General features: G+C 36.5%; 1 protein-coding gene across 5 annotated transcripts in view; it reads right to left on the bottom strand.

Moving 5' to 3' along the window:
• The window catches only part of sona (sol narae), a 679,307-nt gene that overhangs the window by 48,038 nt on the left and 613,816 nt on the right, over positions 1–17,453 (bottom strand). For 4 of the 5 annotated variants that reach the window (XM_067143283.2, XM_067143282.2, XM_067143285.2 and 1 more), the window contains 3 exons: positions 12,990–13,045; positions 3,901–4,027; positions 2,571–2,735 (listed from right to left, as the gene is read on the bottom strand). In XM_067143283.2, coding sequence (XP_066999384.2) covers positions 2,571–2,735; positions 3,901–4,027; positions 12,990–13,045 — 348 coding nt within the window. Of the gene's footprint in view, positions 1–2,570; positions 2,736–3,900; positions 4,028–12,989; positions 13,046–15,875; positions 15,929–17,453 lie in introns of all 5 variants that reach the window. The other variant, XM_067143284.2, reaches the window with a different exon arrangement.

Raw genomic sequence — 17,453 nt, forward strand, 5'->3', positions numbered from 1 at the left:
TCTCAAACAAACTGGCTAGTCATCCAGTCAGAAGTGATAGTACAAATAAGGAATGGGCCACGCTTCAGAAGGTCATCACTGAGTCAGCTAAGGAAACAATTGGTTTTTTGAGGGAAAAAAAGACAAGTCTGGTTTGATGAAAATAATGAAATTAAATGTCTGATCAATGCCAAACGGGAAGCCCATCTACCCTATCTTCAAGATCTGTCTTCCAATGTGAAAAAATCACATTTCTTGGAACTTAAAGGAAAATGTCAGGCACAAATGAGGGAAATCAAGAATAAGTGATGGCAACAGAAAGCTGAAGAACTGCAAAGACTATCTGATGCATGTGACCTGCAAAACTTCTATACTGACAGAAAGGAGATATATGATCCAATTCGATCTTCATCGGGGTCATTGAAGACTGCTGACAACTCCATCATTTAAACTGATAATGGAGAAATTTTAGTGTTGGAAGGAACATTTCTCTGCGCTTCTACATCGCGTCTTCAATGTTGCTGAGGACTTTCTTCATGATGTCCCTCAGCAGCCCCAACAACCATGGATGGCAGTTCCACCTACATACAGAGACTTCACCAAAGCACTCAATCAACTAAAACCAAGAAAGGCTCCTGATACTGATAACATCCCTCTGGAAATGATACAGAATGGAGGTATACCCTTGAAGACTAGACTTTTTCACACTCATCCTCTTGATTTGGTAAACTCGAAAAGTAGCTGACGACTTGAAGAATGCTACCATCATCACTATCTTCAAGAAAGGCAATCGTAGTGTATGTGGGAACTACCGTGGTATATCGCTTTTGTCAATTGCAGGTAAAATTCTCGCAAGAATTCTATTAAACCGACTCTGAGTTATCTCAGAGAGGATTTTGCCTGAGTCTCAATGTGGTTTCCGAACCTCCAGAGGCACAACGGATATGATCTTCTGTACTAGATAACTCTAGAAAAAATGCAGAAAGCAAGAGCAGCCTCTGTATTTAGTTTTCTATGATATGGAAAAAGCCTTTGATTCACTACCAAGATCTGCTATGTGGAAAGTATTGAGACATTTTGGATGTTCTGAACATTATGTGGAATTGGTTTAAGCTTTTCATGATTGCATGTCTGGACAGGTTCTTCATGGTAACTCAGTATCAGATTCATTTCCAGTCATTCATGGATTGAAACAAGGCTGTGTGCTTGCTCCTACACTCTTCGCACTGTACATGGCTGCCATGCTGCATGAATCATCTGCAAACAACATAGGCCTGGAGATTAAATTTCATTTTGATGGAGGGCTTTTCAATCTGGCAAGACTTAGCTCATAAAGACGTACTCTGGTTACCCAGGTGATAAAACTGCAGTATGCCGATGAAACCGCATCTCCTGCTCTAACACCTGCAGAACTACAACAGTCAGTCAACTGCTTTAAAACGGCATGTGATTGCTTTGGTCTTGCCCTTAATGCAAAAAAAAAAAAAAAAAAAAAAAAAAAAAAAGTTCTTGCACAACCTGCCCCAGGATCAACTCTCCCTGAGTTCAATATCTCCATCTTGGACACAACACTGGAACAGGTCGATCACTTATGCAGCATTTGGATGGTTAATGCACAGAGTCATGGTGTACAAAGCTGTTGTCATTTCCATGCTGTTATACGGCTGTGAAACTTGGACACTCTATCACCGTAATATCAAAATACTTGAGCGTTTCCACCAACAGAAAATGAGATTCATCTTGAATATTAAGTGGGAGTACTATGTGACCAACACAGCAGTTCTCGACAAAGCACAGCTAAATAGCATTTAGGCAACAATCATCGCTCATTAACTGATATGGTTAGGCCATGTTCATCACATGGGTGATACCAGGCTTCCCCGCCAATTTCTTTTTGGTGAACTTTGCTCCGGCAGTAGACCTCATGGAGCCCCTCTTAAGCGTTTTAAGGACCAGCTGAAACACATCATGAAGACAACTGGTATAGATATACAGTACAGACATGGGAAGAATGTACTGTGGACCGTTCACTGTGGCAGAACACTGCATCCACCACTGTCAACTTGTTTGAAAGAGAATGCCACAGACATCAAGAGGCCAAGCAACAAGCAAGAAAACTCCGTCAATTACAACCCCGTCCTCCTCCATCCATTCAGTGTGATTTGTGTGGGAGTATGTTTTATGCCAGGATTGGTCTGTTTAGTCATCACAAACACGTCCATAAAATGAGTTGAACTGGTCAATGTATGCAGGAAGAAATTATACATACTTGGATCGAGTTACAGCCAGCGACGAAAAGAATAATCATTGTTCAAATACTACTGAAATGTATGGTTTGGTGTGCCTAGGCCAGGAGATGAGTTGCGGTGATTTGAGGAGTGGAGAATGTAAGAAGGGAGCGGTAATGGCCTATAAAAGGAGCTGCCCTGGCATTCGCCTAAGTGGAGAGAGTGGAAAACTACGGAAAACAATTCTCAGGACAGCCGACAGTGGGAACAGCCCACTGCCTCCTGAATGCAGAGCTGCAGTGCAACGGTAAAGCCGTGACCACTGTTAGTGGAGCTGTAAGTTTTAGAGAACTCATAACTCACTTGAGAAAGTGATGGAAGGATGCTACACTACAAGATGACCATCTGAATCCTTTCTCTGTGTGTCTCAAATCGCTCATGATGTACCCATCTTCCCAGCGGCACTTCTCAGCTCCTGGCCCTCCCAGGTAGCTTGGTGGTGGAGAACCATCGTGTACAGCACCCAACCTTGAAAGAACAAATTTTTAATCATCAGTTTGTTGTATTTCTGGAGAGAGGTAAATGAATGTGAATCTATCAATACAAAGAGGATATTTATGTATTTTCTTTATAAATTTAAACAATTTTCAAGCAAATGCAAAAACTGTAACCAGTGAACATGCAGTGAGCAGAGAGAACCTGATTCCTCAAGCTCACCATCTCATATTCTATCTTACCATATATTCTACCATGTATTCTATCATACCATATCTTTCTGTGAGTTTGGAAGTATCAAGTGATCACAAAGCACCATCAACACTAAACTTACTGTCGCTCATTGTAAGTTGTGCCCGGAGATCACAAAGAAGATACCCACAGAACAAACACCCAGGTCTTGATCTATATGTGATTAAAATCTCACAGCTTGGTCAGGAATCGATCTTTACAATCAGAAGATTAGAATGCTGACTGGTCACAGAGACTATTTCCAGCACTAGATGATGATAAACAAAACCAAACAAACCTCATGGCACTACAGCCCTAATGGGCCTTGGCCTACCAAGCAACTGCTGCTCAACCCTAAGGCCCGCAGATTATGAGGTGACATACAGCCAGTGTGAGAAATCCTCTTGGCCATTATTCTTGGCTTTCTAGACCAGGGCTACTATCGCGCAGTCAGGTAAGTTCTCGTTTGTTCTCACGCAGGCTGTGTGAACCTTGAACCAGCCCTGAGAAACAGGTAAAAATCTGACCAAACTGGTAGTCAAACTTGGGGACTCCCTGTAAGAGGGAAGCTCACTTTCTGAAGATAACAGGGCTGGCACTAGATGATCATAACCAAAGGAAATTACACTCTTAATATTTACCGTAAGATTGGAAATTATAATATACTGTACTTAAAATTTTACTTTACACTGATATGTTAACACTGTGTGTTTAATATCCCTTAAAAGATACTAGAATGCCAGAACTTCCCCTAAATATGCATTCTTTAACACTCCAGAGTAAATCTACCAAGATGGTATTTTGATTTAAGTGCTTTACTGTGTTTTGTTTTGGTGTTCAATTCTGCAAATTTATGATCAACTACAATGCTCATCCAGTCTTCTATATGCTACAGGTACATTAGTGCATTGAATGTGAATGATTTGTCTTAAGAGCTCTCAAAATCATGGTTATGAGATTAACTTACAGATGTCCGACTTCGTGGGCTCCAACAATGATACCAGAGAAACCACCGGTGTCTTCAATGATGGCAACACTGTTAACCTTCTCGAGACGCTTATTCACCACACATGCTCCTCCCACGTAGGCGAATCCTATTTGAGACAAAATTAATATTAGTTCAGTGATTTAAATGTTAAACTTTGTGTTACATATTTTTATTTTCTATTTGTTTTGTGATATATTATTATGAATTTCATCATTTGAAAAAATAGTTTATTTAATATTATCTGAGGAATGTACCAATTTCAAACTTACAAAATGACTAAGATACAGAATGTCAAAATGAAAATGAATTGTCTTAAAGTGTGTGCATTTTCCTGTATGAACAGTCTCAGGATTTTAGGTTGATCAAACATGTGATTGCTTCATTTCTGGAGTTTTGCCACTGTGATCCAGCAGATTCAATTACTGAGAGTGTGTGAAGTTTGTCTCCAAGTCATACAGAATGCAACAATAAGGTATGGCAAGACTTTCAGAACACATTCCTCACACGTGGAAGAAGAAAATACGTTACGTGGACATGGGTCCCCTGAATTCTGGATATGCTGATGTGTCCCTGCAATGGCAGGTTTATACATATTATATCAATGCTAACAGAGGGCATCTTGAATATTTCATGTAAGGAAGAGTTTTATGTGCTATGCTGGTACATTTCATTCCTATGTGTTTCCCATGATTAATGTACTCTGTAGAGTTATAGAAAATGTAGTTCTAACATGGAAATAAAGCATTTCTGGATATCATATTTTCTTCTTTTACATGTGAGGAATGTGTTATGAAAGTTTGGCTATACCTTTTTGTTCCATGATATTATAAACAATTTTATACTGAGTGGCACAAAAAATGCAACACTTCAATTTATTTCAAGATTGAAATTTATTTTATGACACTTTTATGACACTATTCCACTATTGTATGACAGAATATTGTGGTACGGTCCCATCTAGGTGTCTAACAATGAACAGAAAAGATAATTATAAACAAATTGAACAAATTTAAGCCAGGTATGCACATTTCAAGAAAATATTGAGTAAGCTCATAAAAGTAATGCACTTCTGTTTTGATGTTATACACTTCACACTTTCACTTCACAGACCTCAGAGACGATCTTGGGGACCTCTGTTCGCATCTTCAAAAGTATGTATCGCCACCTCTTGCACCAATGACGGCATTCAATCTTTCAGGCTTGCTCCTGATTAATACGGTAATGTCCTGATGAGAAATAATTTTTTTGCTATTTGCGTTACGTCGCACAGACACAGAAAGGTCTTACAGCAACGATGGAATAGGAAAGGCCTAGGAATGGGAAGGAAGTGGTTGTGGCCTGAATTAAGATACAGCACCAGTATTTGCCTGGTGTGAAAATGGGAAACCATGGAAAACCATCTTCAGGGCTGCCGTCAGTTGAGTTCGAACGCACTATCTCCCGGATGCAAGCTCACAGCTGTGCACCCCTAACCACATGGCCAACTTGCCCGGTATTGAGAAATCATCTACCATTCTTCCAGGAGGGCGTTCTGTAGGTCCTGTAGGGTCTCTGGATAGTGCTGATAGGCTCTTCTCCCCAGCTGGTCCCAAATGTGCTCAATAGGATTCAAATCAGGGCTTCCAGCAGGCCAAGCCATAGCATGAATCTCTGTTTCATTCAAGAACTCTTGCACAATTCTCGCAACATGTGGGCGTGCATTGTCGTGCATTAGTGTAAAATCATCACCAATGGAGTGAAAGGCACAAAATGCTTCTTGATGTATTAGTTTCATTTTCCGTATTGATAGTTCTCGTATATTATTATCTATAATATATATAAGGCACAAAATGCTCCAGAAGGATTTCCTCCACATACCGATGTGCAGTAAGGTTCCCATTCTCCACGAAGACCAAATCCGTCCTTGCAGCTGTATTGATTCCTGCCCACACCATCACAGAACCACCCTGGAAAAGCATCTTGAATGAGAATGTGCAAAGGGAATATCTTTTCCCTGGCCTTCTCCAGACTCTCTCTCTTCTGTCAGGTGATCGGAGGCCAAATCGCGACTTATCGGTGAACAACACTTGATGCCATTGTTGTACTGTCCAGCCAAGATGTTCCCTTGCGAAACGTAGTTGAGCTGTGCAATGTTCTCTGGTTAGTTCCGGACCCGCAGCAGGTCTTTTGAACTTAAGATTGGCTTCTTCCAGTCTTCTTCAAACTGTTCTGTTACTAACATTGACCCCTCAAACTTGGCGGAGTTGATTTCGTGCTTCAATGGTGGTGGTGTGATGGTTACAGAGAACTTGAAGTTGTAAGAAGCGGTTATCTCTCTCCGATGTTGCTCTTCTTGGGCCTGATCCTGGTCTCCTTGCAAAGTCTCCAGTTTCCCTGTACCTTGGTATGAGTCTGGAAATCGTGGAAGATGTAGTTCTCAACATTTCTGCAACGTAATGGACCGTCTTCTACCAGAGCAACAGGTTTCACAGCTCGTTCAGGGGTTAACGGCATGTTTACTCCAGATAGCTGATTAAGACAATCACAGAAAGATCCTACAAACACATATGATTGAAAGAGGAACAATCAAAGGTACAACAATAAGCGCTACAAGAGCAGGAAGACATTATTGGCTCACATCTAGCAATGTATTTTCCAGATTGCGCAGGAAAAAACAATTGAGGGTAGTGCAATAAACAATCAACACTTCATTGTTTTCTCGCAAAGCAATGCCAATAACATACCCCATCTTAAAAAAATTGGTTGAAGTGCTTCAGTTTGATTAAATAGATAATTACACAATAATTACACATCATTTATTGGGTGTTGCATTTTTCGTGCCGCTTAGTGTATATTGGAATATTTTTTATGAAGTCTCTCTTTCAAATTTCTTAAATATATCATTAATTTTTACTACTGAAGCTTATCAGTCAGCAATATGTGATGAAACTAATACAAGCTTATATTTAAAATTTTTGTTTAAATGTTCTCACAGTGATTCTACATACAGAACTTTCATTTAGCTAGTTTACTAACCACAAGGACTTCTCTTACAAGTTCTTCCTTCCAGTCAGTAGATCAAGTGGCCACTGGCAAACAGGCTTGTTGAAAAGTTGTAAGTGGTAAAACTTACCTAGGCCTGTAAGGTTTTCTCTTCTTTGCTTTCTGCTTAAAGTTATACCAACGCTAGTATCTTTCCAGCAATGCTGGTATAGAAAATGACTATAACTGGTAGGGTATTGGCCATGGCCTTAAATAAGGATCAACCTGGTATAAGAATGAGAAACCATGAAAAATCATTTTTAGGGCTGCCTGACAGTGGAAATCAGACCTACCATCTCCTGAATGCAAGCTATACTGCAGAGTCAACTTTCTCAGTACCATGATTTCCCAGGCATATGATTACAGACCAGCCATTTATCCTACTTTAAAATGTTTTCAATTCATTGCTTAGAAAATGATTTTGTTATCTGTTTTGGAAACAAGAAAAGAGATAAAATGGTAAGGAAACCTCACTTTTCATGTAAAATCTAGTTAAGATGTATAGTTACATACCTGGATCAATGTTGTGAGAAATTACAGAATTCTAGATCCGGGTTCGTCTACATCTGCAGTTTATACTCCAAAGTTTTTAAAACAATTTTCTGTTAGAATTCTTTCAATGTTATATCAAACATTGTATTTTAATGTCTTCAAGAATGTGTCTGAGAAATTGTGAACCTGGTTTCGGAGGATTTTCTGTACCGTAAGTGACTTACTTGTTGCAGTCACTTTCGTAACAGTCTATACTGCAGTGGCACCTGACTGTGTTGAGCAAGAGAGGTAGTTTGCTGAAGGGGGTCCCTATGATAGATACACTTGCTAAATGAAAGTCCTTTACTTAATAATTTCCATTTCTTTGAATGTAAACCATATTTTCAGCCTGTGGCTACAAAGTGAGCAAAATCATTTTTAAAATGGATAATTCAAGAGTAAAGCAGAGGACAGATTTTTGTCTGGATCTCCAGTTTTTTATGATTTATATTAGTCTCTTCCCAGTAAAACTCAGTAATTATTTATTTGGTATTGCCCAAGGTTTATGCTAGATAGCATAGTCCTACTGCTTGGCACTAGTTGGAGCATCTTCATCCTGACCTGGCAGATGGCTGGAATCAAGTTAATTGATTACCAGTATTTACTAAAAATTCTATACATCATATTATTTTGATAGCTTCAATAGTAACATAGAAAACTGAAAAACCTTGAAGAAAATATGATTACTTGTAATATGCTGGAATATTTATCAGTTCATTTAAAATGTTAATATTTTGAATTTATATCATGCATCATTTAGAAATCATTTTAAATTACCTTTTTTCTTAAATATGCATTAAGTGAAAGAACAGAAGAGAGAAGATCTTTTTAAAAGAAATAGTTTGAATTTTCTCATCAAGAGCTACTGACAAGTTAGCAATTGTAAATTAAAGTAGCTTTTGATGAGAGCAAAAAATAAAGCTAGAAATTTCTTGATTCAAGTTATAAACATACTTGTTTAAGTGAGTAATATTAGAGCCATTGATTGTATTATTTTTAAGCAATTTGAATCAACATTTCCAATGCAGCTTCATTTTAAAAATGTTAAACCTGCAACTTTTTTTTAAGGCTCTGTTCAACACATTACCCACCATCAAAACAATTAACTTGTTAGTGTTTCTTGTTAATAACTCTTGTTATTTTTCATGTTAAACAACATTAGTAATCATTCAAGCACATTAGGTATTAAGGCCAGGCACATGGTCAGTTGTTTTAACATTTTCACATTGGTTATTTTCATTCGTGTTAAGTTCCCCGTTTAGTTTGTTATATAGATATTTTTAAGCAGCATACATTTAGTAGGAATTAACATATCAATTTGGATCTTAGAATATCATGTTTGCATCAATATTCATCAGTTTTATGTCTTAGTTGATACAGAAATGAAATACTGCACAGCAGGTTTAAACTACCAGTATTAATAGAATTATTATGACTTTTTCAGAAAAACAAAAATTTTCTGTAATTATTGCTGTAATTTTTAATACGCCCTATCATTTACCGATGATTTCTTTCTTTGGCAAAATGGTACTTCCAGGTACTAATTCTCTATCTTAAAATAGTAGCTATTGTGAAATAGCCTACCTCTATTTTATTAAATGTTAAGCAAGAGCAGAGTATATATACATGTATATGAAACAGATGGAAACTGGAGATTTACTAGGTAAGGTCCCCCGGAGAGAATAGGCCTACACATTAAGAAAGGAAATATCACGCAAATCTAGAGGTTTTGTATGAAATCTTGGGTATGACTTTTCTTTCTCTGTTATTTACCTCATGATTTCATCAAATAATTGTTGATTTGTATGTAATTTCCTTCCTCTCATATGTTTTCAACCAATGTTTCCTTACCTACTGTAGTTAGCTAGTGCTCTCCATATATTTTGGCCTACACAATATCTGTTTTATGAATACTGTATGTGGATGTTCGATCTCCAAACAAAAGTGACAGCCTCTTAGGCTTTCCTGGAGAATAGCACAGGGCCGATGACCTAGTTGTTAGGCCCTTTTAAACAATCATCATCATCATCATCATCATCATCATTGAGAATATCACATTTCTCCAAATCCATCAATGCTTCAAGCCTTGATATTAAATAATCTTATTTTTACTCTCTGCAGAGTTCTGGGATATTAAAATTAAGATAACTGTCCATGTGTAACTTTGCTATGTTAAGTTTACTTTTCAATAAAATGAAGTCTCAGGAGCAATGGGCATTCTTGGAAATTTCCTTCCTCCAGTTTTATGCCCATTGATACAAGATTTCTTATCTTCGTAGCAGTATAAAGTTTACAGAAACTAACCAAACTACCTTATATTCATTTTTATTTTCCTTTAAAAACTTTTTTATCACTAATATCTAAAATAAAAGTACATTTGGACTGTGTTATAGTTATCTGAATAAACTACTGAGTTGATATTCTTTCTGAAACAGTAACATTTTTGATTGAAATGAATAAACAAACTCAGTAAAATATTTGTGAACATTTACATCATAGCTTTTGTTACTCTGTGGTTTTGAAAATTCTATGAAGTGTAAGAATCACTAAAAGTATCTTGACTATAGAAACATTTCATGTGGATGAATTTGCAACTATGCATAACTGCTATGCAGCTATTCCTATTCAATTTCTTGCAACAGTCAATTGACAAAAGAATATTGATGCAAGCAGAAGTTTAGCAGGGTATTTTCTCCTCTTTTGCTGTAATTTAAAGCTCAGCTTACCTTACACTCCTGCTTCCTGGAAGGCCACAGTAGGACAGAGAGAACAAGAATAAGAACAAAGTCAATAGCATAAATGTCGAAGGCAAATGTCTAGAAGTCACTTTGTCTCAAATGTAATTGTAGATATGAAGAGTGCATTTCTTAAATGTTGCAAGTACCAGTTCCATAAATAGTCATTATAAAGATTGAATAAGATAATGTATACTGTTAACTGGGAAGCATCTTCTCAAAGGACAATACTGTCTATTAGTAATACTCAACAGGCTACAAGAAAATGCATATTTTTATCCTATTCATATTTGTATGGCTTGAAAATGTTGTACTGTATTAGGCAAGGACAACAGCAAAATTTAAGCAACAGAAATGAAATTCATGAGAACAATGAACCAAAAGATGATGAATATAAGATAAGGAAGTTGTAATCTGGAAAGAGGTGGTAATCAAGTTGATGATTGGCTTTATGTGGAAATACAGACTTAAGTGGCATGGCCAGAAGATACTTTTAAAAAGAAGTGAAAGAAAAAAGATCTTCAAAAATCAAGGAAATGATTGATGAAGACTGTGAGATCAGAGGAGTGTACAGAATTTCAACAGAAAGACATTGAGAAACAAGTATTGTGCATACTGGCAGGGAGAAATGGCAGGTGCACATCTGTGTCCCACACTTGAGCAAAGGGACTTAGAAAATTATTATTATTGTTATTATTTATTTTCTATAAATTGTTCATTCAAAACAGGGATGGTTAATGAAGAAAGGGCATGACCCCATGTACACCAAGGTGCCTCCATCCGCAGGGGGTATTCTAAAGATATTACCCAAACCTGAACACGTAGCTAATAAAAACAAACTGGATGAACTGGAAACTAAACCGTTACATCCTATTAAAAGCACTTCATTTTTAATTATATTTTCTAAGTTCGATCGAATTATGAAGTTTTTTTTTAATGTTATTTGTTCAGGGTGTCGACCCATGTGGGTCTTTTGCCCCTATGAAGTTAACTACTGTACCAATCCACTGGCACTTCTGTTTGTTACTGAAATATCTAAATATGTTTAGCATTTTTATCTGCCGTACACCATTATCGCTCTCCCTCTCCGTTGTCTTTCGGAGGTGAGAGGATGACGGTATAGTCGCGTGATTGGCTTCTGATTAAGTTGGCTGCAGATCAAATCTCAGGTCACCAGCAATACATTTCAGATGTTTGGAATGAAAAGTCATTTCCTTGTGGGTTAGATTCTACTGTCACGTAAATCTGCAAGTTCTTTTTTTGTCCTTTGTATACTCAGGCTCTTCTTCATCTGAAATATTTTGTAAATTATACACAGGCCAACATGCTTCTTATGTAAAATTTTCTTTTTTTTCTTGCCCTATGGTAGTACTTTACAACATTTTGGAAATATGCTCTTCAACTATGTGTACTTTTGTTCTTCATCTTCTGGTTATGGGCTAAGACATATTTAGGAATCAGGTAGGAAAACATCCAAAGTCTGAGTGCTTTTATTTTAAAAGATAACTGGAGATTTTTAGAGATTTGTTTTTTAGAAAATTATGAGAAAAGTCAATTGTTGAAATATCTTCAAATAGAAAAGGTCTTTTTGTATAATAATGATTATACTTCCATTTTATGAGGAGAAGTAATAGACAGAAATGGTACCTTTCCTGGAATTACTGCTGATGTGGAAGATCTTTTTAATGAAGGTATAACTTCTTTTCAATTGAAGGTTTACTGAAAAGTTTAATTCTTGTTTTGTGTCATATCTTGTCTGTAGTGCAGTCTTGGTTAGCATAAAAAAGATTTTCAAGAGGGAAAAAGTTGTGAAACTGTTTAATTTTATTTTTGAGTTTGAATGTTCTGTTAAATTTTTTTCAGGGCATATTATTTTAGAGGGTAGCTTTTAACTTTTAAAATTTTATAAAATTATACATGGATTTTTTTCTTAAATAAGAGAAGTGACATGCATCTTATTTCAATTAATCTGGACTGGATAATACTCAATATATTCAAATGCTAAGAAGATGAGTGATTGAATTATTTAAAAAATGTAGGTTTCTCAGCATATTGGCAGTGTAAATTTTGTAGGCCTACTTATGATTATGGAAACTGAGATTGTTCAATTTAAATTTCATCACTGTCTTTAAAAATATTTCTGAAGTCAATATTTAATCATTCTGGTTTGTAAGGTTGAGCTATGCATAATACATCACAGAAAAATAGATTAATCTTTCAACTAAGTATTTAAGTGAACTAAGATTCAGCGAGTTTTGACTCTGTTTAGAACAGGTAAGTCAGCATTCTGAATTACTAAGATTTTGAAAAATACTTCAAGGATGTAGAATAAGAATGAGAGGTAATCTCTGGTACTGATCAGTTACCAAGTATTTTATTTAGAGTACTTAATCTAAATTTTATTTTAGATTAAACATTCTATTTTATTTTCCTTTGTTTGGAAGTAGTGTGCATGACTATAGCATATTTATTATTAGAGCATGAAAATAATTGTGGAGTCTAATTATGTTTGGTAAAATTTTGTACCTATAAAAGTATAGTGTGTCCTCAATTAAATCACAGTGTTATAATTATTAGTCCTAATGGGTATAAAGCTGATGTGTTAAAATACATCATGTTTAAAAAATAATTTGTACAGCATATTATTGACACTCAAAGTTATTTTCTGAGCTGAGAAATGTATTATTTAACTGATTTAGGAGACTTTCCAAGCTATCTACTCAGTTTTGGCAATGTCACTTCTCCAACTTAAGCTTGAGCACAACAAATACAGTAACCTACCTGCAGTACCTCGGTTGCACACGTCATTAGCAAACTGTCTCCTGCACATGTCTAATCTGCAAAAAAAAGCCATATCTCTAAAATGCCAACAGCTGTAAGAAGCAAGCATAAAGACACATCTTCTTCTGGAGGTGGAAATATAAGGGAAAAAAAAAAAATCATCACATTATCCCCACTCTAGCACCATCTCTAGCATATATCTAGGAGAACTTCAAATTATTGAACTGAGAACGGTAATACAAGTTTAATTGATTGAAATGAGAAACTTCAGTAATATTTAGGTGTTAATAGAAACTCAAAAACAAAATAAGTCAAATTATATTCTGGTCACAGTGGCTCAATTTTTGCAGCAAATAACTGCTAACATCTGATTATTATTTAGTTTCCAGTTTTTTGATCTTCAAAGCCAGCCCCGCAGTGTAGGGGTAGTGTGCCTGCCTCTTACAGCTGAGAGGATCTGTCGTGCTGACCACATGACAACTCGTAACCTGCAGGCCTTCGGGCTGAGCAGCGGTCGCTTGGTAGGCTATGGCCCTTCAGGGTTGTTGAACCATAGGGCTTGGTTTGGTTTGATCTTCAAACAGTTCATACAAGATCATTTAGTGTAGAAATGATCTCATCATTCTTGATGCAACAAGCTGGAGAATTGGGCCAGGGAAAATGATGTCACTATAAACCAAGGGAAAACTGTACAGATGACTTTTAGGAAGGGTGAAAAATCAGCAGCAACTGTCAAAATAGTGTTTTCAGGCACTCCACTACAGAGAGTTAACAAATTCAAATACCTAGGGGTTACACTGCAAACAACAGCATCATCATATAGTTTTCACATAGAAGGAAGAACAGCAGCAGCAATCAGGGCAATGTACTTCATTAAGAATATTAAGAATCTGTCTATTAGCACAGTAATGGCACTATTGAGAAGTGCAATAGCCCCGATCATCACAGATCATCTGGGAAAAGAGCAATGGGAGCAGAGAAGACAGCCTCATCATGACTCCTATATGAGATAATGGGAGAAACCTACTTCATAGAGGACACCAGGATCCAACACCACCTACCATCAACAGGACTATATCAAGAGCTACTAAGGAAACAGAATAAGAAGAGAGAAGAAATACAGCCAGGATTCTACAGCTCGCCTGCTATGGTGGAGAAGTCCTGGACCAGAGAGAGCCAGAAGCAAAGACATGTAATAGCCAGACTTTCAGTACACGGCTTTCACTACAAGCTGTGTATTAACAAGAGATTCCACAAACCAGACATAGATAGCATGTGTGTTGTGCGGTAAAAGTTGTGACACATACCACATACTAAAGTGCACGAAAAGAATAAAGTTGATCACAGACTACAGTAAGGACTAAGATTCTGTACTATTCATGAGGTATATTTTTGGGCTTATGCCATGTAATTAATTATAAAAACACACTCATTTTTATAATTAATTACACGGCATAAGCCCAAAAATATACCTCATGAATAGTTACACGGGCCGTGAAAGTCTAAATGATAATATTCTGTACTATGCTCAACTGAGTGCACCTTCTTCTTCTTATTATTATTATTATTGTTGGTGCATACCAGAAAACTGCTTTATTTAAACAGGTTAGAGAAGATGTAGGATGTAACAGTTATGTAGAATGAAAAGGTTAGCGTGGGATAGGATGGCATGGAGAGCTGCATCAAATCAGTCTATGGAATGATGACCTAAACAACAACAACAACAACAACAACAACAACAATAATAATAATAATAATAATAATAATAATAATAATAATAATAATAATAATAATAATAATAATAATAACAACAACAACAACAACAGTAGTAGTTAAAAATCAAGCCATAGAATATGGAATTTAGTGCTTAACTTTACCCGTTTATGAGCTCATTGCATTATCTATCAGAAGCATCAAGATATGGTCTGCTGATTTTGTTGATTTCTTCTTTGAACAGAAATAAGCTGATGCATTCCATATACGGAATTAGTTGTTAAAATATATCATGGTAAACATTTACTTTATGACAAATATGATTAATATTTATCACTCACTGCATGCCTTTCCTTACCAATTAACATCATCATCGTCATTGTCATCATCATCCTTCAAGTATGGGGCCACGTGGCCCATTCTGGTCTTGCATTTTCTTTCCATCGCTTCATTGGATGTCCATTTGGTTGCTTTCAAGTTTTTACCAATTAACACAATACCGGTATGTTTTATTCTCTACTGCCACAGGATTGTTGTGTTAGCCCTTCCATGATAAGTGTTTGTTACATTTTACTGATTGTTACATCATACAGAACATACATGATTTTTCTCTATTAATTCAATTTTATTTGCACTGTGATTAAGTGTGTCAAAGTGTCAAGGGTCCAATTGGCACAGTTTTTGACATTATGAAAACATAATCAGCAATTTAAGACCTACTTTTTACATAAAAACTGAGCCACTGAGACTAAAATAGCATCTATTCACTTTTAAAATATTAATAAGTTCTGTTATGCTGATATTCAAGGTCTTACTTGTAATTTTTTTGTATCATAAATAAAATAATTGGAATATTGACATTTATTTTATAGTGCTCGATCATTGAGGCAGACATATTTCAAATGTTAGATTTAAGATAACTTACTGAAAAAATGTTAGTGGTAGACAATTCTTGGTCAATATTTTACTCAGCAGCAGATTAGTAATAGTTACAAGAATGTTTATTTTTGTAATAGGGCCTGAAGTTCTCTTAGATATACTGAGCTTTACAATCCCAACTAGCCCATTTTGTTAATTGCATATATCTAGCATACACAACCACCCACTACCACTATACAATACTCTACAACTGTATATACAGGAGAATATGGGCATCTCTTGACGTTCACATACCAGCAGTTCCTTTGGTACAACGCCCGCCCTTTCTGCGGCGGCACATGTCATACCTAGACAGCAAGCAACACCACTGTCATGGGAGGATTCTTACGCAAGTGCACAGACCTATAGCAATGCATTATACTTTGATAATAATACACAAAAAAGGCTTAAAAACATAAAAGGAAGCTAGATGGAGTTTACTTGACTAGAAGTCAACCAAACCTTCGTAGAAGCTTTGAGTAACCGATGATTTCTTATCCGATATTTGATGATGATAACCTGTATATTGCAGTTTTAAGTGGCTAAACTTTAAGGATATTAGCCATTACTGTATTCAGATTTGAATCCTATGTAATATCAGATATATAAACTGTCACTATAAATTCAGAGATAATCAGAATAATATGAAAATAATAAGAGAGAGAAATGACATTTTGTGAGAGAGACAGGATTCTATTGTTAATGAAGATAAGAAAATGCAGAGAATGTAGACCGAAAGATGGAGAGATTGGATAGTGTAGATAGATAAGCCTGTGGCACACTGAGCTAGTTTAATAGCAATGAGGTCTCGGTAGTTACCGGTACTAGCCAAATGTGACACTCAAAAACGGGGATGATATTGCTTTCTGGCAAGCGGTTTACTTGCAGCTAGTGATATCATATCACATGCCTCGACCTGAGTGACAGCCCCCTGCTGATTACTGGCAGCTAATTGTGTAATAGTATAGTTTGACTCACTCTGCAAGCAACATGGTTGACTATTCATTAAAACAGAGTAGATAACAAATCACAGACTTTAAACATCTGAAGGTGAGTATGACAGTTTTGCTAAACATTTAGCAACCAACTGAATCACCTGTCAGGAACTTCGCTTTACTCCAGGATAAATTTGATATCAGTTGAATGACTCAATTGCCTTGATTCACCATCTCACCAGAATATCCTAAATACCACTCTCATTGACTTCTCCACCAATGAAGCTGTGATTTCTCATCATTCATCAAACCAACACGGACTTTAAGTCTTATAGCACGCCTTGTGCAACATCTGTGACTAGAATGATGTTGAAGGTGAACTGTGGAAAGAGCACAGTTAGTCTACCTTTTGTTACACTGTGCTATCTTCCCATAGGACATTATCGTATATACAGTAGAGTCTCGATTATCCGACCTAAACGGGACCTGGAGTACGTCGGATCACCGAAAATGTCGGATAATACAGAATAACTTCTAAAATGAACTGAAACAATCAGCAAGGCTATACTCTAGTACTAAAACAATGACATGTTTTACGGTACTCTGTTTATTGAATTATCAATTCAATTGTACAGTACATACAGTATTGAACGAAAACATTCCAGATGTCTTACGAAAGGAAACTTTTCTCCACAGATATTAAGCTGCCTAATGCCGTACCTTTTTTTCCACCGATCAAGCCACCCAGCACTGGCAGGAAAATTAGGGCCCCCTTCATTAAACCCCTTCTGGAAATACGCAGCCTTTTCCTGTAGAATGGGGCCAGATATTGGCAGGTCCTTCTCCCGGTGTTGAGATAACCAAATAAATAGTGCTTCACTTACTTTTTCGGACTCAC

The sequence above is a fragment of the Anabrus simplex genome, chromosome 3 (assembly GCF_040414725.1).
Source record: "Anabrus simplex isolate iqAnaSimp1 chromosome 3, ASM4041472v1, whole genome shotgun sequence".
Lineage (NCBI taxonomy): Eukaryota > Metazoa > Arthropoda > Insecta > Orthoptera > Tettigoniidae > Anabrus > Anabrus simplex.